At 38.7% G+C, this 25,201-nt stretch overlaps 2 protein-coding genes across 4 annotated transcripts in view; one reads left to right on the top strand and one right to left on the bottom strand.

The window, feature by feature from the left end:
- The window catches only part of jarid2b (jumonji, AT rich interactive domain 2b), a 112,881-nt gene extending 98,513 nt beyond the window's left edge, over positions 1-14,368 (bottom strand). Inside the window, exons 1-2 of the mRNA XM_048201142.1 lie at positions 13,667-14,368; positions 13,385-13,577 (exon numbers count right to left, since the gene is read on the bottom strand). Coding sequence (XP_048057099.1) covers positions 13,385-13,429 — 45 coding nt within the window. The 5' untranslated portion in view covers positions 13,430-13,577; positions 13,667-14,368. The remainder of the gene's footprint in view (positions 1-13,384; positions 13,578-13,666) is intronic.
- pard6gb (par-6 family cell polarity regulator gamma b) overlaps positions 11,814-25,201 on the top strand; it is a 182,695-nt gene continuing 169,307 nt past the window's right edge. For all 3 annotated transcript variants that reach the window (XM_048201149.1, XM_048201148.1, XM_048201147.1), the window contains exon 1: positions 11,814-12,200. The gene's annotated coding sequence lies outside the window, so the exon portion shown is untranslated. The remainder of the gene's footprint in view (positions 12,201-25,201) is intronic.

Here is a 25,201-nt window from a genome sequence, read left to right as displayed (position 1 = left end):
CTTTTTATGCTCCCAAAAAACAAAAACAAAAAAAACATTAAAAATAACGACTTTTCAACAATATCTAGTGATTTCAAAACACTGATTCAAAGCATTACGAATCTTTTGTTGTTTAGAATCAGTGGTTTGGAACGTCAAAGTCACGTGATTTCAGTAAATGAGTCTTTGTTATGTCATAAGTGTTTCAAAATTGCAATAGTTCACAGTTTGATACACGCTCCGAACCACTGATTCGAAACAAAAGATTCGAAAAGCTTCGAAGCAGTGTTTTGAAATCGGCCATCACTAGATATTGTTGAAAAGTCGTTATTTTGTTTTTTGGTGCAGAAAAATCATTCTCATCGTTTTATAATATTAAGGTTGAACCACTGTACTCACATGAACTGCTTTAAATATGTTTTTAGTACCTTTCTGGGCATCTGAAAGTGTAAATTATCTTGTTGGCAACAGAGGCCTCACTGAGCCATCGGATTTTATCAAAAATATCATAATTTGTGTTCCGAAGATGAACGAAGGTCTGGGTGAGGGTGAGTAATAAATGACAATTTTCATTTTTTGGTGAACTAACCCTTTAACTTCTTTCAAAATAAATAAATACATCTTACTAACCCCAAACTTTTAAACAGTAGTATATAAATACTTAAAAAAAAAAAAACAGCAATAACTGTACCATAAAACAGTTTTAAATGGGTCATAGAATGTCACACAATAGCGAATTGCTTGAAATGTCAGCTACCCAGATGCCAGTTAAAAAAAAAACCCACAAAAAAATAAAAGACACAAGATGACTACAAAGAGAGGAGTAAAAAAATCATTTGAAATGGTGACTGGTGTCTGTGAGCCTGTTCTGAACACGTATGTGCCATTAAGGTGAGTGAAATTAATCGAAGAGCACAAGACTATATTCTGCACATTAGCCATTAATTATCACACCGCAGAGCAAAAAAATCCATACTGTCTGAGAGGAAAATAGATCATAATGTGCAAGCCTCCCATTTAACACACACGCTTCAGCCAAACAAAGCATCCGCTGTTTCCTCCTACCACACCAGCTTTTTTTGGGGCCGATTAGGCAGTGTGGGCCTCAGACTGGCAGCCAGGTGTTAGAAGCTTGCTCAGGGCGTTTTTCAGATCAAACTAAACCCATTCTCACAAGCAGGTCACTGCCTAAATCGCAGCAATTAAGAAATGATTTTCACCTCATGGATTGCTGTTACTTTCTCACAGATGATTCCCTTCCCAGCCTGTCAGCAGGGAGGCGCTGGAAAGGGCAGCTAACGCAAGAAAACAGAAAAAGAAAAGAACAATAAAAGCATAAATAATGGTGAGCAGGAAAGTAGGCTAGTAGAGCAATCAGGGTATGTGAAAAATGATTATGTACAAAAAGAAAGAAAGATCCCTGACAGGTGGGAGGAAAGAAAAAAAAAAGTACTAAATAAATTCAGCATTCATTGTCAAGAAGGCTCATGGTGGGGAGAGGGAGATTTAGCTTTTTTCAGTCAAAATGCAAAAACAAATCTAAAAAAAGGTGAATAACTGAGCATTTAAATCACTCATTTCAAATACAACACAAAGAGCCGCTGACTTGAAATATTCAAGGCCAAAAACGAGGTGATTTCCCATATCTGTGCATGAATGAGACTGCATAAAAACAGAAGTCGTTCTTTTTCGCCTCGCCTGTCACAGAGACTTTCCACAGGAAGAAGCCAGCAGAGAATCTCTGGCCCTTCACAGACACTAAATACGAGACTATGACTAATTTGACGCTTCAGCAAAATATTCGCAAGAATTTGTACACCGCTCATTCCAGCTAAATTACAGCAGTTGAAATAAACGGCTGACTAAATCTGTAAATTTTACCTTGCGTGTGTACATTAAAACATGCTTACTGGAAACATGATGCTGTCACTCAATATTACTGCATTTACTGTGACAGAAGTGACATCCTATAATATCCTTTTGCTCATAAATCTGTCAGCGCATATGCCAGGCAACTTCACCTCGGCTCCTGCCAGCCCGTCTGAATTATATTATGCTTTTTAATGGGGTTAACTTTCCTACAGGTAATGTTTTGGAATGGATTGAGGTTCATGTAATGCAACCAAATTGTCTTTAAGTGCCTCATGCAGAACAAATTTTTACAATCTTAAAACAATACATTTTATTATACATTTTAAACCATACACATATACATACTGTATACCAAGTTGCATTTAATAAAAGCCGCTTTCTGAATTCATACAGATTAAAGGGTTAGTTCACCCAAAAATGAAAATTCTCTCATTAATAACTCAACCTTATGTCGTTCCAGATATGCTTCGTTCATCTTCGGAACACAAATTAAGATATTTTTGATGAAATCCGAGAGGTATATGACTCATCCATAGACAGCAATATAATCACCACTTTCAAGGTACTAAAGACTTGTTAAAAAGTTGACGTGACTGCAGTGTTTCAATCTTAATTTTATGAAGCGATGAGAATACTAAAAAGCAAAACATAAATAACAACTATATTCAATGATTTTTCCTCTTCCCTGTCAGTCAGTTACACAGTTTGCGCAGTGAACGCATGGCCATGTTTACGTCCGAAAGCCGACTCATTATTGGCCGGTTCCTGCGTCGGTATCACACGAATGTGTTGAACACAGCCTCGGCCAATACTTAGCCGGCATTCTGACGTAAACACGTAAGCTCTGCAACGCGTTTACTGTGCCAACTGCGTAACTGACTGACAGGGAAGAGGAAAAATTGTTGAATTTTTGTTTTGGCGCACAAAAAGTATTATCGTCGCTTCATAAAATTAAGGTTGAACCACTGCAGTCACGTAGACTTTTTTAGCAATGTCTTTAGTACCTTTCTGGAACTTGAAAGTGTTGATTATGTTGCTGTCTATGGACAAGTCATATTCCTCTCAGATTTCATCAAAAATATCTTTATTTTTGTTCCGAAGATGAACGAAGCTCTTACGAGTTTGGAACAACATGAGGGTGAGTACTTAACAGAATTTTCATTTTTGGGTGAACTAACACTTTAATGTAAATGAAATGTTGCAAATGTAATGCAAATGAAATGTTAAATGTAAAATAAATTACTTTACTTTTTGTTTTGATTTCCTTTGAAAGTCAGTGGGGTCCAATGTTGTTTCAGACTCAAAAGATTTCTATCGCATCAGCGAAAAAAGTTAAAACAGATTTCAAAATATTTCCTTGTGGTTCATAGAAGAAGAAAAGTCATACAGGTTTGGAACGATGTGAGGGCGAGTAAATGACATCAGAATTTTCATTTTTGGGTGAACTATTCCTTAAATTATAGCAGTACAACCCCTACAGAAGCGGCTAGATAAGCCTTCAAACGCAAAGTTGCGGAGACCGATGTAAAACACTGATTCAAGTGCTGCTCTCAGTGGCCAGCAGAGCAGCAGTGAGATGATTTAAAAATAAATAAATAAAAATGGGAAGACAGGAAGAGCAAAGAAGCTTGCAGCTCACGCCTGCCGGCAGACAAACAGCTAACAGACGCTGCCATTAACCACAAGTCTGGACTAAAGCACCACTTATCAGCAACAGAATCAATATCAGCCCAGCCTTGCTGTTGAGTACCTGCATAAAAACAGACGGCATTATGCACGCATTTAGTGTTAACATGCACGTGTGCATTTGTGTGTGAAAGGGCCCCATTAAACCGAGCTTCAGTCGGTCTGGTCAGTTGAGCGCCTGGGCTTTTCTGGCTAGGAGTTTTTTTTCCTTCTTTCACATGTTGCAAAAAAAGCACTTGTGGATTTGTTGAAAATATCTGATTTATGAGTGAGCAGTTAAGAAGCTTGTTCTGTCTCCCCCGGAGCAGCCAGAGCTCATTATGAGCTCTCAGCATCCGCAGAGCACCACTATTTTCAGACACTCAAGTGGTGATTCCAAAAAAAAAAAAAAAAAAAGGGCAGAGACGCAGTGCTCTGGCACCGGGGTGGTTACTATGGAAACATAGTGGCTAGGCCCCACTGATGGCAAAGTGCATGTGTGATCAATGTTTCTTTTTTCCAAGACACTGTTTTTAGTCACTGTGGAAATGTTAAATTATGCTTTCAATTAGATTTACTTGTAAAGTGATTGTTTGTTCCATGTTAATTAATATGAAACTTCTGTTTTGAAATAACAGTAAATGCCTCATTTACAGAAGCTAATTTCCAACCTGACAATAAATGTGAGAATTGGAAAAGTTGTACATAAATGCTATAATGTTGTATACGGCCACGTGCCAAGAGGACTGGAGCCGATGACTTTGATGATCTTATTGTGGTGTAAAAAGTGATTTAAATTCAGATCACTTTACAGAGTTAACAGCACCATTAGTCACCATGGCTGAAACTCTATCTGGAACTGGATTTAATGATATTATCTGGATCCTGTCAGATTTGTCCTTGACTGTCAAAAGGTTTTGTGGGTTAAACAAGAGACTGTCATTAAATCCATGGACAGGTTTGCCTTTCAGCGCTTCCAACGGTGTTGAACAGACATCTGAGAACCTTACCATAAGGGTTAGCTTAAGCCTAAAAACCATGTAGACGCATTGAGAAATAAAACCAGAAAATTAATATATGTTTCTTTACAATGTCCGTTTTGTGCATTCAAAAGGAACATGCATTTGTAGCATAAAAAAAATTGTGTCTAGCAAAGTGGGATATAATGCCTTTTTCCACTGACCTATTGGAAATATGGATTGATAAATCAAAGAAGCACATGGTTAGCATGATCCATGAGATTTTTATTGCCATTTACAAACATTAAATTGTTTGCTAAAAGGGTGCACTGTCTAAAAAAAAGAGAAAAAAAAAGCAAAAGTTGGACCTTTAGGGATACAATAGATTGTCACTGGGGTAGCATCCTTAAAGGATTAGTTCACTTTAAAATGAAATATACCCCAAGATTTACTCACCCTCAAACCATCCTATGTGTATATGACTTTCTTCTTTCTGATGAACACAACCGGACTTATACGTCAACTTATGCTTTTTCCGTAAGTTAAATACGGAAGGCGAAGGACGTAGCATAAGCGGTTTGAACTGCGAGAGCGGTTAAACTTTCTTTGTAAGTTGAATACGGAAGGCGGTCTGGTGAAAGCTAGATATTTTACTTTAGAACTTGTGAAATATGGATATTTTTCTTACACAAATGCATCGCTTTGCTTCAGAAAGCCTTTATTTACCCCCCGGAGCCATGTGGATTATGTTTATGATGATGGATGGATGCACTTTCTTGAGCTTCAAACTCGTTGCCCCATTCACTGCCATTATAAAGCTTGGATGTGTCAGGATATTGATTAATATAACTCCGATTGTGTTCATCAGAAAGAAGAAAGTCATATACACCTAGAATGGCTTGAGAGTGAGTAAGTCATGGGGTAATTTTCATTTTAAAGTGAACGAGTCCTTTAAAAGAGACAACTTTGCACTTTATCTACCCCTAAAAAGGTGCATACTAGTACCTTAGAGAAGTAGTATGTACACTTAAGGTACTACTATTAGGAGTCAATAAGATACGAAGTTGTCCCTTTAAGGCTACTGCCTCAGTGACAAGCTATTTTATCCCTAAAGGTATAATTTTTTGCAGTTTTTTTAAGACGGTAAGGCATTTTGGAATCCTAAAATAGTACAAATAATTTGGGGAAAATTAGACTTTATTTAGGCACTTTACTTTAGAGACACCAATCTAGTTATTAGTAAAGTAAATACATATACATAAATTAATTTTGTTCAGTTTGTTCAAAAAGGAAAGACTACAACTAAATTAAAGATCAAAGGCCATTTTCACTATCCATCCACCATTTCTCAAACAATTTACTCCTGGTACAAAAGCCATATCACCTCTATTGAAACTTGTGTGACTAGCATCCATCTTGCACTTAGTGTATAAAAAAAGATGCTATTTGTTACTATTTACACTTGGCTCCAAACATTATCTACAACTATTTACTCAGTGTAAATAGCATCTATCTTCTATTAAACAGTGTAAATAACTGCCGCCCAATATAAAACCTATCAAAGGACCCATGTCTCTAAACGTAACATGTCCAAATCATGCACAACTTTCAAAACAGAATCACAATAAAGATTCTATCATTTCCATTGATCGTATTTATAGTTAGTTATCTTGCTAATATAGTATTAGGTCAGTCACATTGATGTGGAGATAAAGATGAAGGAATTCAAATGGGTAAAGCTTTAGCTGCTGGAAGTTTCCTTTAACCCATTCCAAATTCAAACCAAAGAAAGTCACCAAGCGGAAAGCAACATCAATCACAAATGTCTGGCAATCGAGATAAGCCACAAAACAAATGATTAATGCTGTATACAAAGCTGAACGTACACAGTGTAAATAGTTTAACAGAGGTTTCCACTGTGCTGATGTCTTCACAACAATACAAGAGGATTCAGTGCCGAAGAACACCTCAGACAGATCTGACATCCCTTGGTCTAAAATAGTAGCACTATGCAAAATTAAGCACACTTTCTGTCACAGCAAGTCAAACACTACACGGCTACATGTCTTGCTAGGGCCCTCAACACTAAACAAAATGACTAACCCCAGTGTCAGGCCTATGAGAGGCCCCACTGGCCTCTCCTTAAGCAGCTGAACTTGCACAAAAGCAGCCACATGGCTCCCAGTGGCATGCATCTCGCCGGCTAATGAGAGATGCAGCACTGAATTACAAATGTTCTGGCAGGAGGGTTAGCGTACCCAAAGACACTTCCATTACATCGCTGTAAGGGGGAGGTCTTCCATCTAAAAGCGCACTCTCTCGCTCGCTTTCGCACACACACACATATGAAAACCACAGAGGCTGATTTTTAAAAGCCTGAAATGATTACGGTATAAGCCACTTCCTCATTACAGTAAATGTTTTCAATATGGCTGCTTTCACTACGTACTGTCGATTCCAGTCTGCACCTGATCAGCGCGTTCGGAACGTATGGGATAATATACTGCAATTCCGAAGACTAATGGCACAATTATTCATAAAAGCAGACCGAGGAAAAGACAAAAACACCTCCAAAGAACAGAACGGTCTGTGAGCATCACGGAGGGGAACACAGTTGTGAAAGGGAAGTACTACTGCCAAGAGTTCTGCCTGTTGCTGCCACGTCTTGGCCACATGTCAGCATTCACGACAACATCAGTGAGGTTACCCTGCCTTGAGCCAAGTGCAAGCAAGACAAAATGCAAAGGAACCGAGAGAGCATGTCTGGAAATAAAGATTGAAAGGGGAACAAGTTGTACATTCTTAATGTACCAATTCTGGCATTTACTATTAGGATGTAATAACAATTCCCAATACTGAAGAATCCTGTCCACGGAATCTCGCAATATCTACTTCCTCTATTGCTTGGATAGTTCAAGAGATATCAATTCCAACACCTTTGGTATTACGGATTAAAATAAGCACTTGGTTTGCAGAAAGAAGTGTGTGGGTTTATAACCATTTTGATTCTGATAGGTTTTAGGAGGCATTTGGTTAGAGAGTCGGACTTGTAACCCGAAGGTTGTGGGTTCGAGTCTCAGTACCAGCAACCAGTAACAGAATTCTCTTCCACTCTCATTATCCTCAACTGAAGTTTCCCTTGAGTAAGGCACCTAACCCCCAATCGCTCCCTGGGTACTGCAGAAAAAATGGTTGCCCACTGCTCCGGGTGTGTGTATATGTTCAATAACACTTACTGTTGTGTGTGTAAACTTGGATGGGTGACGACAAGAAAAAGCTTTCATGACATTTGTCTCAGATGGCAAAATGATTCCAAAATTGTATAGTGTGAACCCAGCTTAACCTCTGCTCTACAGAAAAAATCTAGTTCTACCACAGATCTAGTTCAAGACCTAACCCTAAAAATCTACATCTAGTCCAATTTTAGAGGTTAACTGCACCAAGCTTAAATAAAAGCAGCCAAGTAGATGTCATAATCCTCTGAAATGGTGCTGGTGAAGATAGCCTAAACTTTTTCACAGAATTTTTGCAGATGAAAGTAATTTTAATAGAAATCCACACAATCAAGAAATTCACGTTAGGGCATTTACCCACATGGATTTTGCAATGGGTTCAAGTTCACTGATTCGCTGTGCAAGTTGTGCTTTATATATTGCTACACTAATGACAATAGACAGACAATTTTGTAGAAGTTTGTGGCCTAATGGTTAGAGAGTCGGATTTGGGACCCGAAGTTTGGGGGTTCGAGTCTCAGAACTGGCAGGAATTGTAGGTGGGGGAAGTGAATGAACAGTGCTCTTTTCTACTCTCATTACCCTTGAGCAATGCACCTAACCCCCAATCACTCCTTGGGCACCAGAGCAAACGGCTGCCTACTGCTCCGGGTGTGTTCACTGTGTGTGTGTGTGTGTGTGTGTGTGTGTGTGTGTGTGTGTGTGTGTACGCACTTGAACGGGTGAAATGCAGAGCACAAATTCCGAGTATGGGACATCATACTTGGCTACACTTGGCTTTTTTTTTTTTTTGCTAATGTGACCACACCTTTAGTAAGTTGAAAATTGGCAGTGACATTGTATGAGACTTTATGCCATGACAAAGACCAATACTTCACTTTCTTGCCCCAAAACAATACATCAAATAAGGAAGCATAGACCAAAGCCAACTTTATGCAGTCATTATGCTGATACAGCCTTCCATCAAAGCCCAAGTCCTCTCCAATGCATGACCACATGCTCACTCACCACAGAAGGCCTCCATCTGATATTCTGCCCTCTTATCTCATTATAATTCAAAGTACAGGACAGAGGAATGAAAGGCAGGGAGGGAGAACATTCTTTCTGAGCGCAACACTTAAGCCGTACCACTTATCAAAGCGCTGCTGCACCTGTTTTTATGTCAGCAGAGCAAATTCCTCACATTACGTGGGTACATCCGTATACGCAACCGCCCGTGCATGTTTGCTGATGTGGGAGTGCGTCCTGTGCAAGCAGTCACACATTGATCAAGGAGCTCTGCACAGGTTAGATCACATTTGATTGTAAAGGTCGATAAGCAAAAGGCCACATTGCATAACGTACGAAGCTGGTGACGCAACAGCCATAAAGGAAAACGGCAACACCTATCCACGACTGCACCAGGCAAGATTCTCTTAACGATGTCGTGAGCTGAAGCATCGTCGCATGGCAGAGGACTATGGCAAGTAGCTTTGAGAAAATTTCCTTCTGAAAAATTAAAAGGATTAATATAAAATTAATAAACTATCACTCATGCCAACCTCTCAAGTGATCTGGCATTTTACATTAAGAGATTCACACATAGCCTCTGCTGATATGCAATTTTGTAAAATTGTTTGTAAAATCCCCAATGTCAACAAAGACTATAAAAGACTTGCATACACGCATTCACACAAATGTATGCACATTAACGTGGATTATAATTACAGTTTCCAAAATCCAAAACAACAAGCCATCCCACAGCTAATTAACTAATACCGTCGTTATTAAAGATAGGTAAGAGTTTTGTTTATTCAGTATCCCCTAGAATCAATCAAATATGTTGTTGCTTTCCCTTGGCATTTCTAATTATATCCTTGCAAAAACTGCTTATTTGCAACTAACTTGTGGTTCATTAAACCACTTATAATATCAGAAATAAATATCAGACATCAGAAGTAAAAAGGCAGTTTTTCATCATAGCAGAATTTATATTATTCTTATCCATTATGTGTCTATGATGAAGTAACATTTATGCAAGGTAGGTCCAGATTGGACATTTAGGATATTAAAAGTGTTATAACTAGAGTGGTTCATTCAAATATGACCCTCAACTAACAAACTCACAAAATTAACTCAGGTCTTTTCTAACAGCTGGCCTCCTGAGGTATGATCCATGAATTTTGCCATGTCACATCCTTGAAAAAAAGCAAGGGGGAAAAACCCCATTTGCATTAAAACAGAGGGTTAAATGAAGCACAGTGGCGCTAGCGGCAGGCGCTGAAACACAAACATACAATCTCTCACACGCACACACGCGGAGCCTCACAGCTTTCTCCTCACAAATGGACAAGGTGCCCGCATTTACATTGTAAAGCTGGAGGACTCTGAGCGGGGGAAGGGGTCAGAGGGAGGGCTCGGTGAGCCTTGGCCCTGCTCTCTATTTTTGTTTCCAGCTTTTTTGTGCGCCACACACTGCAGTGGATTTTTCAACTTGGCCCTCATCAGTTGTACGCCTGATGAAACAAACACTGACAGCTTCTTTACATTTGTAAAGGCCCCTACAGCAGCTGTGCCTATCTCACCACACGTCTATGAATCAGGGCCCGACCCCAGCTGGGCCTGCAGAGAGAGAGAGAGAGAGAGGGATAGAGAGAACGAGAGAGGAAGAATAGCCATGGGTAACCCCCCGTTCCCCCCACACCATGTGCCATGTTCACTTCAACAGAACAGGAACACAAACGCGAGCTCTGGCTGCATTCATTAGCCAAACTCTGAAATCAAAACCAGCGTAACTCTTCGCTCTAAAAACAGCCCTCAAAAATAATTATACAGAGAAGTTGTTTCAGAGAGTGTCAGGACGGCCTGAAAGCCATTAAAGGAGCTCGTCTGAAAGCAGAAGTGCCTACTTGCCCCCCTTTCTGCTTTTCACACACGTCTATCAATCAGGGACGGTCTAATTGCATTTCCTTGTTTGCTCTTATTAACATCTATTATCATATTTTTTTTTTCTCTCTCTCTCTCTCGATTTCCACTAAATGAATTTAAATAATATTCACAGAACATGTGAAGAAAAAATGGGGTAATAAAAAAAATTGAAGAAGGAGGAAAAAAAACAAAAAACAAACAAACCTTGCACTCATGTTCCAGGGGATATGGTTAAGCCAAGCATGTATAATTGTCTTACGCTAATTAAGGGGAGGCTGAATCCAAGGGGCCAAGAGTTGTGCAGGCCCGGGGGACAGATCCTTCAGGTTGTTTTTGTTGTTTGCCTGACCAGATTTTAGCACAGCTGCCTGCACTGCACAGATGTGACATGATCAGCCATGTTCTGAACGGTTCAGATCCATTCCACACACCCTACACAGAGGCTCATGACCCTGACCATACAGATGTGTTGTCACTATGGAGCAGATCCTTGTCAGACATGCAACCATACACAAATCAAACAGCTAAAATTAATTCTCACTTTGTTAACGACAACAATACAAAAGGGGGAAAAAAGACCTAAACTCAAACAGCGTTCACACTTCTGACCAATAAATTTCCTTTACACTCTTGATTACATAGATAAGATTATTAAAATAATTTCTCAAAATAGTGTGCCCCAAAATGGACATTTCCAGCCGAATAAATATTTTAGGAGAGAATTTCCATTATTTAAGACATGTCCAGATTTCCATGACAATGGGATCCCTGTACATGAAAAGTTTTATTATTATTATTATTATTATTAAAATATAAATGTTGATCATAAACCAGATAACTAATGAATTAAATATAGAAAGAAAAAAACATAGCTATTCTATAATAAAATATAAAGCTTGTCCATTCCTGAAAATATTGTGGCAAGTTTCACAAGTAGGCCTTTTAAACTAATGGTAGTACAGAGGGTTTCTCTGAATCATTCTTCTCAGGGATTACAAGTCACCACGTGGTGTAAAAGGCTACTTTGTCATCACTTTCATTTCCCTTGTCAATCAACAAAAGTAATTGCGTCACACTTTTGTGAGCTACCGTAACATTAAGAGACGTTGTTGCACTAAAGCTACGTTGAACAAAAGTACACAAAGACCATTTCCATCACCTTTATGGAAAGCGATAAGATGTCATGGAGCTCGAGCACTGCCGATGGAAACTGCCATGGTGCGTCATCATAACCTATACCCTCCCAATGTTTGTTTCATTCGTGTTAACCTGTTGCTGATGAACTGAAATAAATATCACTACACTAAAACATACACTTAAAGCGCAACAAAGTCCTTTCCATGTAGCAATACCGGTCAAAATATGGTTCGGTGAAAAAAAAAAGTTCAATATGAGGGCACGTGACAAGCCTACTTCAAGCAGCAGACAAAATTGGCTGCACGAGCTAACCCTTTCACGCGCTAGCGGGACATTATTTCTCGGCCCTGGTTTGGTTTGAGAAGAAACTAAAGTAAGGACTTGGACAATGAAATATGTAACAACAGTATCACAAACTCTGACAAAAGAAACTTCTCCTCAAGTACAGGTAAAGCGCCAGGGAAACTCGGGTTAAGAGTCAGTCAGTTCTTTGAGGGTTAACTGATAGGAGGTTTGGTCGGCTGTCTCTGAGGAGACTCGGGTTTTTGTTATGGTAGTCTTGCTTAATTCCGCTCCTGAGGAGAGTTTAAATCACCATCCAGAAAAGTTCAAGCCCTATATGTAGTCCCCCGTTCTCCAATATAACACGACAAGCTCGCCGGTTCACTAACCCATCGTACTGGTGGAGATAGTAAAATGGTCGGTTTCATTTGCACGCGAACCTCTGCAATGCGACTGTATATATTCCACCATAAACGACATTCCACGCGCTTAATCTAATCAGTTGTGTAATATTACGACCCGTTAACATTCAGGGTTTTAATCTGCTTAATAAAACGTGCAGAAACTCTCAGAGAAAAAGCAGACAAAAAAGGAAGAGTTTCATGCACAGTGATACCCACAATACTGGCCGCTGCGCAAGCTTGTGTTTTCTAGTTCGGCGTTTGTACTTTAAATTGTAAAGATTGAAGACAATCCACTCTTCTGAATCTTAAATAAAATAACTACATCTGCCACCAATTTCGAGCTTTCTCGGTTGTCAAAGTTCCTTACACGTTCACTTTAAAAACATTAAAGAGCCCATTGCTTACACTTGAGGACGAACGAGTTACATCCGAGATAAACAAATACCAGGGGAGTTGAGGTAGTTGCATTTATGACCCGTATTCCTGCAGATTTCAGTTCGGGAAAACAAATCTCAGAATAAAAGAAGGCGATATGGTTGTCCTCGCGGCTTTGAGACGGAAAGCAATGAAGAGCAAACAAAGCCATACTAGTCACAATTGTGCTTTAACGCTGGAGTTTGTGTACCAACAACAACCCCTAACAAAACACGTCCAGGTTTATAAACGAGTTCTGCAAGCTATCATTTGTCGTGCAAAAAAAACATACGCATTCCCAATGAGGATACCAATGCAAAAGCGAGGAAAAGCGACGTCTGAGGAAAAACAAACAAACAAACCTTTTAATAGATTTAAGTGTTGTGAATCGTGCATTTACGCCGTGCTTTTAAATCAAGACTAAACACAACAAGAGCCATCCGTGATCAAAGTTTACGCATTTAACATCGACACAAGCGCGAGACCATCGAACAAACTTAAGGTCAACCGCATACAAAGGATCAATACTTACGTATTTCTTCTGAATGATATTCCTCTTAGGTCTTTCCTTGCTCATTCTGCAATCCAAAATGATTTACTGTTAAGGAGAGAATCGCCACATGAATTTTCTTCCTGCTTCTTTTCTTTTTCCCGGAGCAATGCGATTTAAATCCCCTGTAGTTTGCTTGGCTGTGTAGAATTCCCTCTTCGATCGCCGATGATTCCTAATAGAATCGTGGAATTACTAGTAATCCCAAAATTAGGGATCCATCGCCAAGGGTAAAGGGCAAAATAAACAATCGCATCGGCATACCATAGTTAAAACCACTCGCCACAATAACTTCCATCAGTGATGTTCATCCCGGTTCTCTAAAACACGTAGGTTTATTCAAGTGAGGATGTAAATGTTCGGTGGTGAGTTACATCTTGTTTTTAAAAGGCTTATCCGATGATAGGATGAAATAAATAAAATTTTAAAAAAGGAAAAGGATTCGTGGTCCGTTTTGGCTGGAGCTAGCAGACGGTGAGTGAACTCTCCAGCAGCACCACGGGCTCATCTGAACACAAGGCGAAGCTTCTTTCTTTAAGCAGCCTATCACACCCGACAGCACGCTCAGCGGTAACTTTAAAAGGACTGCCGCCTTAGGGAGCGTCGCAAAATGACCATTCGTTCAGGGGAACGAACAACACTTCAAAGTTACCGAATAAAAGAATGAGCGATTCCATCAACATGGGTTCAGTATGGAGAGGGAAGAGAGTTCAAATATTTTCCAGCCCCGTTGAATTCAAGACAGTTGATAGATGTAGTTTTTGTTTTCGGGCAGTTTTAAATAGCGAGAAGAATTCTCACTGCGCCCTTGTAAGATAGTCATCTGCTCTCTAGAAATGTTTGTGTTCATCGTGGGGGGAGAACGAAGCACGCGGTCGTTTTTTTTTTTCCTCCACGGTAGGTCCGTTTTCATATTTAAACAGTCTGGGCTAATTGTTACAGAACATCTTAGAATTTAGATTTGACAGCAATGTTTACCCATTCATTAACTCTGTTGGCCTGCTGTGCGGTGTTACAGGTAAAACTCCCCAAACTTATATATATATATATATATATATATATATATATATATATATATATATATATATATATATATATACATACACATTTTTTTTCAGTTTTACAATTATAGTATACATAATGATTTTGTAATTGCGTAACAAAGTCCCGTATTAGTTGTAATAATGATTTTGTAAATTAAACACTAAATAACATTTTTCCCAAACAGTTTTAGCTTGTTAATTAGTTAGTTGATAGTTATTCTTCAAATACTCAAGATAAAGGTTGTCAGCATGCACACAAGACTCACAGTTTCTTATTTTCTGTCATTGGTGTGTACTTTGAACAACTAATACCAGACTTTAAGTGATAACAAAATCATTATTTATACAGGTCGATTTTGCGCTGATTTTCAAAGAACTAGAGCCAAAAAGTACAGATGAAACAGTATTTCGCTGACCTGGGCAGTAATTTGAGTCATTTAATTTAATTTAATTTATTTACTTTTTTATATTGCTCCCAGTTCCCCTGCCTTGCCCTTCTAGTGTGTTCTTTCATCCTCTCACAATTTTTATTAACTGTTGCTCATTACTATTTTGCTAGTCTGGACAATGTGCACACCTTGATCAGCAAAAATGTATTTCTGTGACTACTTGGAGCCTGTGTCTCAAGTACACATACTGTAAGACATTGGTGATGGGCACACTTTGAGAGTTTGCTACAATCTGGTGGTCACAAACTGAAAAAATGCAAGTGTACACTAGACTTGTCTTAGGACATCAATGTGTCGTCACGAGCTGCAGGGTTTAATGTGGATTTGCCTGTCGTGTTTTTTTGACTCCTATAGATGGAGTTCCTATTGACACGCATTATACGGCTGACAGACGGCAACGGTTGGAGTTAAAAATCAGCATTTGTATTCTACTGAAGAAACAAAGTCACCTACATCTTGGATGCCCTGGGGGTAAGCAGATGATTATCTCTTTAAGGCCACCATTTGTATGTTTCTTTTATTTTTTCCATGATGACACGTCATGATTGTCACGTGACTGTTTGATAGATGTAGCGCTTTTCTCACCAACTATCTGATATTCAGATTCTCATATATTTGCAAGTGAGTGTTTTGTCATTTAAAAACCTACATCATGATCTTGATCTTAATATATAATGCGAGATGGGCGTCGCCTTGTTTGTTTGCGCTTTAGTTCAGAGAGTCCTGTCAGTCGGATTTATAGGCTACAGCACGTGAATTCATCCATTCGTTCCGAAATACACGTGGCCCATGAACTGGGAGAAGAATAGAGTGAGCTTTATAGTTACTTACACAATGTGTATCTGATATGAATAAACGTCGGCAAATTATGGGCTGTTTGAATGGATTGTTATCGCTGATTCCATAGACATCAGTGTATATTTCATTGGCTGCTGTGTTATGACACGTGATACCACAGGATATCGAGTCGGCCGACAGCTCCAGATATTTAGCATGCATGCTAGATATTTTTCTGGCATCAGTGAGGTGTCGGCAACGCGTCAGCGAGCCTCTTTGATGCGTTGTTTAGTAGTTCACACATAAAGACTGGAGAGCGCCGATCACCCGCTGATTTCCCCCAATTACAGCCTGACCTGTCGACGAGCTTGTTAACTTGCAAATCGGGCTTAATTAAGGGGTCATATAATACTACTTTCACAAGAAGTAAAATAAGTCTCTGATGTCCCCAGAGTGTGTATGTGAAGTTTTAGCTCGGTGAGCAAAAATGCTCCGTTTTTGTGTGTGACCCTTTAAATGCAAATGAGCTGCTTCTCCCAAGAAGAAGGCGGAGTTTCAGGAGCTCCTGTTAGCAGCTCCGATTACCTCGCACAGACTCACTGAAAATGTCAGAAATGTAGAATGCAACAGGATGTTTCTAAATGGTTAGTTGATGAATTTATGTAGCTGATGTGGAGTTAACTATCTTAAAGTCATTGATTAGCATATTCTGTCATGATAATCTATAAATCACTCGTGTGGGAACTGTTGTAAGATGCCTACAAAGCCAGAGAATATATGCTGCATGAAGATAGAACAGGTATAGTTTAGTTTAATTATGGTTATAATTTGTCATGTTGTCATCTCGCTTTTATGACATGCTATTGCATTTGTGTTACGTACTGTATTGCAATAACATGGCCTCACCCCCTTTGTTGTGTGTTCTCGGGGGCAGGGTTTATGTAAATTTCAGGGTTAGTGATGTCACTACCCCGAGAAGAAGCTCGTTGTAGTCCCTACTAGCCGTTTGTTGTAATCCTTAAACAGAGAATTCTTTAAAAGAAAATATCTTGTTTGCATTGAACTTTGAGTATCATAAATTTGCAGATGTTGTTTATGCTCTAACAGCAACATTACACTCTAACTAATGTAAAAAAAAAAAGTGAAATCTTAATCAACCACCCCTCTAAAACAGCTCAAACATGCATTTTAGTCTGGGACTAGGCTTAAGCCTTGTCTGTGAAACCCGGGGGAAAGTGTATTGTACTGAAACACTTCTGGTAATTGGACAAAAGTGAAATGAATCTCTAGAAATGAGTCACAAATCAGATCTTGAAACAATGACAGGAATCTGAAAGGACTGTGTAAGTGATTCACAAAAACAAGTTTGTCACACTAAACGGAATATTCACATTTTTTGTCATCATGGGTGACTGTGGAATAACCCTTGCATGGGAACAAAAACATGACAGATGAAGAAAAACCTGGCATTTATCTATAAAGATTTACTCAGCTGTCTGTGAGTGCATAATGCAAGATATTAGCCTACAGCTGCTTTCCATTGTAAGGTTATGATGATGCCTAAATGTGTGTAGATTATTTATTTGTTTGTTTGTTTGTTTGTTTGTTTTTAGTGCATACATGAGTTCAGCCCAAAAGCTTGTGTTCGGTCAGAAGTAATAGAGCAGTTTATTGATTATCTTAGACCTCATTTAGAGTTTTTCTTGTAGACAAAGTAAATGTTGTCTTAACGTGTTATGGATAAAATATGTCTGTGTTGGTGTATAGCTTTATCGTCCATATAGTAACATGAGAAGCATGATTCATGCTGTAGATTTGTTTTTACAAATCCTGCTGATCAAAGCCATGCCCATGAATTGCATGAACAAGGATCATGGTGGATCAATACATAAAAGATGAATAATTTAATTTCAGCCTGCTGTTTTACATATATCTAGCCTCCTAAATTCAAATGGAGCACATTTATTGGTGTTGGCAGCACACTGGCATGTTTAATCAATAATAAATTGTAGGGGGAACATAATTACAGGAATAGTTCTGTTAAATTTTATTTGGAAGCGACACCAGATACAGGGATAGAAGACAAACAGAGGAAATGTGAAACATAAGCACTTCCTTGCCTTGCAGCAGCTGCATTTTTTTGCCAGTGCATGCTTCTTGATAAGTTCCTAATAACTGTGTGGGGTTTTTTGAACAGTGAATAAATATAAGAGAAATAAAAGACCTAGCAAAGATTAGGGCCAGAACAGCGTCAGGAACTTTGGTTTGTTCTGTGCACTTCAGAAGCTCTTGAAAAAGTTAAGATATTTGTCTGTTTTGACTCTTGATTGTCTTGAAATATCTATGACTGCAGACTGTTTAAAGGGTTAGTTCACCCCAAAATGAAATTTCTGTCATTAAGTACTTGCCCTCATGTCATCCCAAACCCTTAAGACCTTCGTTCATCTTGAGAACTCAAATTAAGATATTTTTGATTAAAACCACACATAGGCATCAATGACATTTTACCTTTTGAGGTCCAGAAAGGTAGTAAAAAACATTGTTAAAATAGTCAACAACACTACAGTGGTTCAACCTTAATGTTATGAAGCGACGAGAATACTTTTTGTGCACAAAAACAAAACAAAAAGAGCTATTCATACGCAGTTGACGAAGTGTACGCAGTGCAGGCTTCCGTGTTTACATCCGAACGCCGGCTCAAATCAACTATTGGCAACAGACAGTGTTGTTGAAGACATAATTTTTTGTCATAACATTTGTTTGTTTTTTTATTGCACAAGATAAGGGTACAGGTTCTTCTTGCTGCTAGCTGTCAATCAACCTGTGACAACTGCATTTATTTAGTCCAGCGGTAAAATCCTTTATCATGAGGTATTTTTCATTTGTGTCATGTATCAGAGCATTCATTACAAATTTAATTAGCTATTTATTGATTGTGTTAGTCATGTCACTTAAATAGTTAAATTAGGAATGCATTTTAATATGTCTTGAGTAACATGACATTGAAATGTCCAATACAACCTCAATGAGGACAACTGTCCTGTGAAAAAAAACAACAACAACAACAAAAAATGTTTAGTATTTAGTGAAAGTTTCAAATCCCCTCGAGGCAACTGTCAACATTTCCTTTAAACAAAAAACAAATAAATCACATGATAATTATAATCTGTCAATCATGAAAAATAAAAAAATTTTGGTCAAATTCAGTGGTTTTCTAGATGGTAAAGGGGGCAGTTAATTAAGATAATATTAGAATAAATTAAGTACTGGCCCAGACAACTGTGATGTCTTTATTTTGATTCTTATGGGAATGTATTCAAGTGGGAGAATTTTAAAAAGAAATGAGTAATGGCTTGAGTAAACCATTTAAAAGACACATCATAGCAATCCTTTCTTTTTAAGGCCCCAGTATACTTCAAACGAAATCGAAGAAAGAACTGATGTGACGTCATTTCGAACAAAATCAGGCCAAAACGAATTTCGTTTTGTGTTTTTTTTGGAAGTTCGAAACGGCTTGCCAAAGCGAACTTTCAGGAAAAGTTTGTTCCAGCACCAAAACACCTTCTTACTACCATTGGTCAGTGACGATAACGTAATAGGAGGTGTGCGCTGAGGCTCCGCCTTCACTCGCGTGGACCGCGTCTCTGACTCATTTGATCTGTAGAGTTTGTTGAGGTAAGATCTCCGCGGAAGAAAACACGAACAGACTAGATAGCTGCTTTGTAGTACAAAATGAAGTTGTGCTTGTAAAAAAAATGAGGCACTAACACTCTTTTTCATGTTTGATACTGTAAAGCTGCTTGATTTTAAGCAATCTATTGAATAAAGTGCTATATGAAGACATGACGTGACGTGACTGGAGTGCTACTTTGCAGAGCTCGTGCTAACATTATCATGCTGTTATGATCAGACGCTTTTCTTATGCTTTCTGTAATAAATGCTTACTGTTTTCTCATTTTTGTTGTGTTTTTGTTACTGAGAAGAAAGTGCACGGCACATATTTACATATTCATCTAAACATTGCTCTTAGCAGTGTGGGCGGCGTCAGATGTTCGTTTACAGTATATCGCTGGTCACACATTTCGAACTTCGTTTTACCCCTAAACGAAGATCGAAAAAGAAGTTCGTTTGAAGTATACCGGAGCCTTTAGACTCCCTTAATCCTTAGGGGCATTTGTTAACAGCAAATGTTACAGTATCATGCCTACTAAATAGGCACCATATCTGTGAAGAATATTCAAGGATCAAATGAAGAGTTCAGATGCAAAAACCTCTAAGTACGTTTGACATGTTTTCTTTTAAATGAGCATTTTTTTTTGCTCCTATGTTTAGGTTCAGTAATTTCACTTTAATTGCAATGAAAAGGTATTTGTTAAATGCCAATGAATTGACTAAAGTGACATTTTTGAAAACATTTTTTCATTTAACAAATTTGACTGTCTTTTGCTTCAAACACATGAAGCTGGTTGCTTTTTTTGCAAAAACCTTTAAGTCCACCTCTTTGGACAACAAGACATAGTAAAATGTCCTTTTCTGTCAGTTTTACAGCAGCAAAGTTGTGTTCACTTGCTCGTGAAATCGCCACTATAATGATGGACAAAACATGATAAAAACTTGCAGCTCTGCAATTGAAAGCTGGCGCATACACACACCGTCATTCATCTTGAAATCATATGATTCGATTTGCATCTTTTTATTGGTTCTTCTGTGGACTTTTGCTAACAAAGGTGAAGCGGCGTTTAGCAGTTTCTACCAACGAACTGGTATTTCTGAATTGGCTGAAGCTGGGATTTAGCGGATTTGAAGCGAAGGACGTACACTATGTGCAGAGAGCATTCGCTCAATATCATTATCTCATTTTTTCCGGAGGTGGCATTTAGCGGCTTTTGCATCTGAACTCTTCAAATATACTCTGAAAATGTACAAAAAAAAAAGTTTGAGTGAATAATTTTCAGCCGTGCAGATAATTTTCTGCTTTTCTGCCCACCGCCTTTGTCACAGCAGAGAGAACAGTTGTTTTCGAGGAACAGCGATGTCATTTTCTCCCCCTTTTGTTGCTTGTAGTTTGCTGTGGTCTCTAGGGCTGCCCAGACTCTGTTGTGAGTGACATTTAAACCCAACTGAATCAATGAGACAGACTGCTTTGGGGCTCCCAGGTACCGCTGCGACAGAGCCGGCTACACTCGCACACACATAGTCACACCCAGAGGACTTTACTACAGCATTCTGGTTGCAGCACATTGCACCCTCAATGTTTTTTTTTTTTTTTCTTTTTTTCTGTCTTATCATAAGTTGCCACCATGACACTGCACAGACCTGGTAATCCAAAGCTTAAGAGTGGTGTTATTGCCTGTATGTGTTTTTATGGTGGCTGTAGCCACAGGGCTCAGTGAAGGACAAGCCAGCCATTGATTAAAGCTTTCACTCTTGATAGAACTAATTGTACGGTGAGGCTGAGCAGACTGGCTAATTCAGGTTGATGTTCACTGACCGGGAGCAGGGCGAATTACAGTGACTGAATCAAGATTGATTTATGAGCTAAGCATAAAATCTATATTCATGTTAAAAGATTAAATTGAAATATATTGCGGCATAAATCAGGCTCTCCTTGAAGCACAACTTTTTGTAGAGAAATATGTCATCAGTATTGGTGGCTGTATGTAATTAGACAATACATTTTAATTTAGAAAAATGTCATTATGCAAGGCAAACTGTTGCTTTGAGTAACGTTCAACATTCATGATAAGGATAAGGCATCCTTTGAGTACAGCTCGACTGCAATTATAGTGCAAAGCTGAGCTGGGAGAGGGTGTTACTATTTAAAGTCACTTTTCCCCAGAAATGTAAAAACAAGATGGAGTTTTTCTGGTGTGTAAGACGGTCAAAGTTGTAATGATGCAGTGCTGAGAGACTGAACTCTCTCTGCTCCTTTCATTAAAGTAGTGTTAGCCCCTCCCCCCTTTACCCAGCCTCTGCACTCTATCGAGACCAGTCGAGATCACAAACATGCTGGGTTTTTAGTACAGCTCAGCTCCCCCATCACAGGGGATTCCAGTCCCAGTGTATGATAATTGGACACCTTGAGTAAGAAAATCCCCTCTGGAAATATACTCACCTCAGGTAATTGCATCAGGTAAATGAAATGTAAACATCTGTAATCGTGAGCTAAGGCTGCGCTGCAACAACAACAAAAAAAAGTTGAAAAGCACAATATTAATTGCACTCATAAAAAAATAAAGCAGTGTATGTTTTGATTGCTGTAATCCTTCATAACAGTTAATTTACCAAGTAAATTTTTTATGTTACTTCTGAGATGTAAATCACCGTTATCTATGTTTATAGCTTAAAGGGATAGCTCACCCAAAAAATGAAAATTACCTCATGACTTACTCACTCTCAAGCCAAACCTAGGTGTATATGACTTCCTTCTTTCAGACGAATACAATCAGAGTTCTTCCAAGCTTTATAATGGTAGTGAATAAAGGATGAGATTTTGAAGCCCAAAAAGTGCAACCATCCATCATAAAAGATATCTACGCAGCTCCGGGGGGTTAATAAAGGTCTTCTGAAGTGAAGCGATGCATTTGTGTAAGAAAAATATCCATATTTAAAACTTTTAAAAACTAAAATAACTAGCTTCCGGCAGACAGCCATACGCATGTCGACTTACGCCAAAAGAGTAACCCCTGACGTGATGTAGGAGTAGCGTAAGCTTTGACACCTCTCGCTGTTCAAACAAATAAGGCTGGTCAACAAACTCAAGCTCCTCTTCTGTTATATCGAAATCCTCCAACATTTTTCTTTAAAAATTCTCATTTTAGATTTCTAATTCATGACCGGTGTTTTGTTTTGCTCTATCCTCTGCGCTTCTGCGTTCGTCATTGTGTCATGCGTCAGGTCAAAGTTCACTCTTTCGCCATAAATCGATGCTTACGGATGTGTCAGAAGCTAGTTATTTTAGTTTTTAAAGTTTTAAATAGGGATATTTTTCTTACACAAATGCATTGCTTTTAATGCATTAGGCCTTTAATAACACCCCGGGGCCGTGTGGTTATGATGGATGGTTATACTTTTTTGGGCTTGAAAATCCCATCCTCTGTTTACTGCCATTATAAAGCTTGGAAGAGCCAGGACATTATTTAATATAACTCCGACTGTATTTGTCTGAAAGAAGAAAGTCATATACTATACCTAGGATGGCTTGAGAGTTAGTAAGTCATGGGGTAATTTTCATCTTTGGGTGAACTATTCCTTGAAGTGCAGGATAGATTTGGCATGTGATCAGTATAGAGGGAGGAGTGTCAGTCATATGTTTACTTTAAAGCTAGATCCTCTGGGAAGAAAACGTGCAAGTGCAGTCTCCCACAAACAGTTGATCACGCCTTTTTTGAAGACAATCACTTGTGACTAGTGACTTGTGTAACTAGTCAAATAATGGAGGGATCAGTTGTCTAAAGACGTCAATACTCTGTCTTAATAAGGTATAATGCAGCAAATGTCTGTACATGCTGAAAGTACAGAGTGATGTGGCAAACACAGCCAATCAGAGCATGATGTTTAATAAGTAATAATGATTTATTATATAACTATGAGGAGGGGCTGCCCTGTACAACAGAAACCAAGCAACTGACAGAAAAACCTAGAGTTAGATGGGTAGTTAAAACGAAGTCAAACTAAATTAGGCATGAAATGTGCTTTGCATACATTTGGTACTGGAATAGTGTTGATTTTAGGCCCTGTTTATCGTGGCATGCCTGGTTAGGACATGCTGTTAGGAACAAGGATGAAGTTTTAATACTTCGATACCATCTGTGACCTTATAACTTTAGCCACTTAACAGAAGCCCCGCCGAATTATCTCTGCCAGATTAATGAACGGATTCCACCCACACAAGTAATGGGACTGGCTGTCTGTCAGGAAGCGTTTTGAGCATGTAAGAGTGACTCATCTGGGTCAGATTGTCCTACAGGTGGGTGTTTGGGTGAATGGACCCCTCAGCTTTCCCACTCTGAGCCCGAGTCTTTTCATGGCCTTGGACACCTGCATCAGGCACAAAGGCCAGCTTGAGCTTTTGTTGGAGTTACTAGAGAGAGAGAGAGAGAGAGAGAGAAGGAAAGGAGAGAGAAGAAGAAGAAGAAGGGGGTTGGGGTGTTTCTGACCTCAGCCACAAAGAAACAAAGTAACACAAATGGGCCATAGGCAGGCCACAGCTGGAGAGAAGAGTGATGGACACCAGTGTGGGTGGTCCAAGAGAGAGAGAGAGAGGGGTAAAGATACGACTAATGACTAGAACAGCCAAGGAAACCCTTAAAGTACAGTACCTGATGAAACCTTTTATAGGCTCAGGGCCAGATCACTCCAAGTCAAGATTAAGTGTAAGACAGTATGGTACATATCACAGCTAAGGCAAATACTAAATTCAGTATGCTATATTTGTAAATTAGGTCAATACAGCACACTTTCCATTGTGTGCATTCTGTTACAGGTTAGTTTTTTGTATGCAGATTTACCAAGTTGAAACTGAAGTATCATTTGTTTTTTGATGTGAATACTTTCTCATATCCCAGCTTAATATGGAGAGACAACTACAAGTAAACCATTTGTAGGTTGATTTCCCTGAAAAGTGTAAACACTGTGGTGCTATCAAAACATTGCCCTGTTTGTTTGAGTGTCCCAACCATCCCAAAAAATCAACATTGACTCAACCAATGTCATGACTATATTTTGTTTTCACGAACAATGGTAGGTGGAGAGAGAGTATTTAGGAAAGCAGTTTGAAAAATCCAGTCCACCTAATCAACTGTATAGCAACACTCTGGATTCTTGGCAACAGTTTGGCATAGGCAAGCACCAATCTAAAACCAGTTTAAAACTAGTTTGCATTTTCCTGAGCTCTGCACATAACAGGGATGAAAAAATAGATATCGTGGCCACAAATTAAGAATTAGTTCCCATGACTTAAAGGGTTAGTTCACCCAAAAATGTTCACCCTCAAGCCATCCTAGGTGTGTATGACTTTCTTCTTTCAGTCAAACACATTAGAAGTTATATTTAAAATAAAAATATTCTGGCTCTTCCAAGCTTTATAATGGGAATAAATAGTAACTGATATTTTGAAGCCCAAAAAAGCACATTCATCCATCATATAAGTAATCCATATGGCTCCAGGGGGTTAATAAAGGCCTTCTGAAGTGAAGAAATGCGTTTTTCTAAACATCCATATTTATAACTTTATAGACTATAATCAACTCCGGCGTTTGACGTAGGAGTAGCGTAAGCTTAGGTGAGAGTAGACGCCTGTCATGGTTCAAACTGGGCGATAATAATTTTAATTTTTGAGTGAACTTACCCTTTAATATCTTGTTTTAATCATTTGTTCCCACTTTAATTTAGTTAAATTGTATCCACAATTAAAAATAAACATGCAATTAATCATAATATTAATGATCAATATTAGCTGTACGATATAAAAATGTTTGCCTCTAAGGTTCAACTTAGAAACATAGGTTTAACTCAGTAGAACATGGGGC

The sequence above is a fragment of the Megalobrama amblycephala genome, linkage group LG9 (genome assembly GCF_018812025.1).
Source record: "Megalobrama amblycephala isolate DHTTF-2021 linkage group LG9, ASM1881202v1, whole genome shotgun sequence".
Lineage (NCBI taxonomy): Eukaryota > Metazoa > Chordata > Actinopteri > Cypriniformes > Xenocyprididae > Megalobrama > Megalobrama amblycephala.
This window is presented reverse-complemented; position numbering and strand designations above follow the sequence as displayed.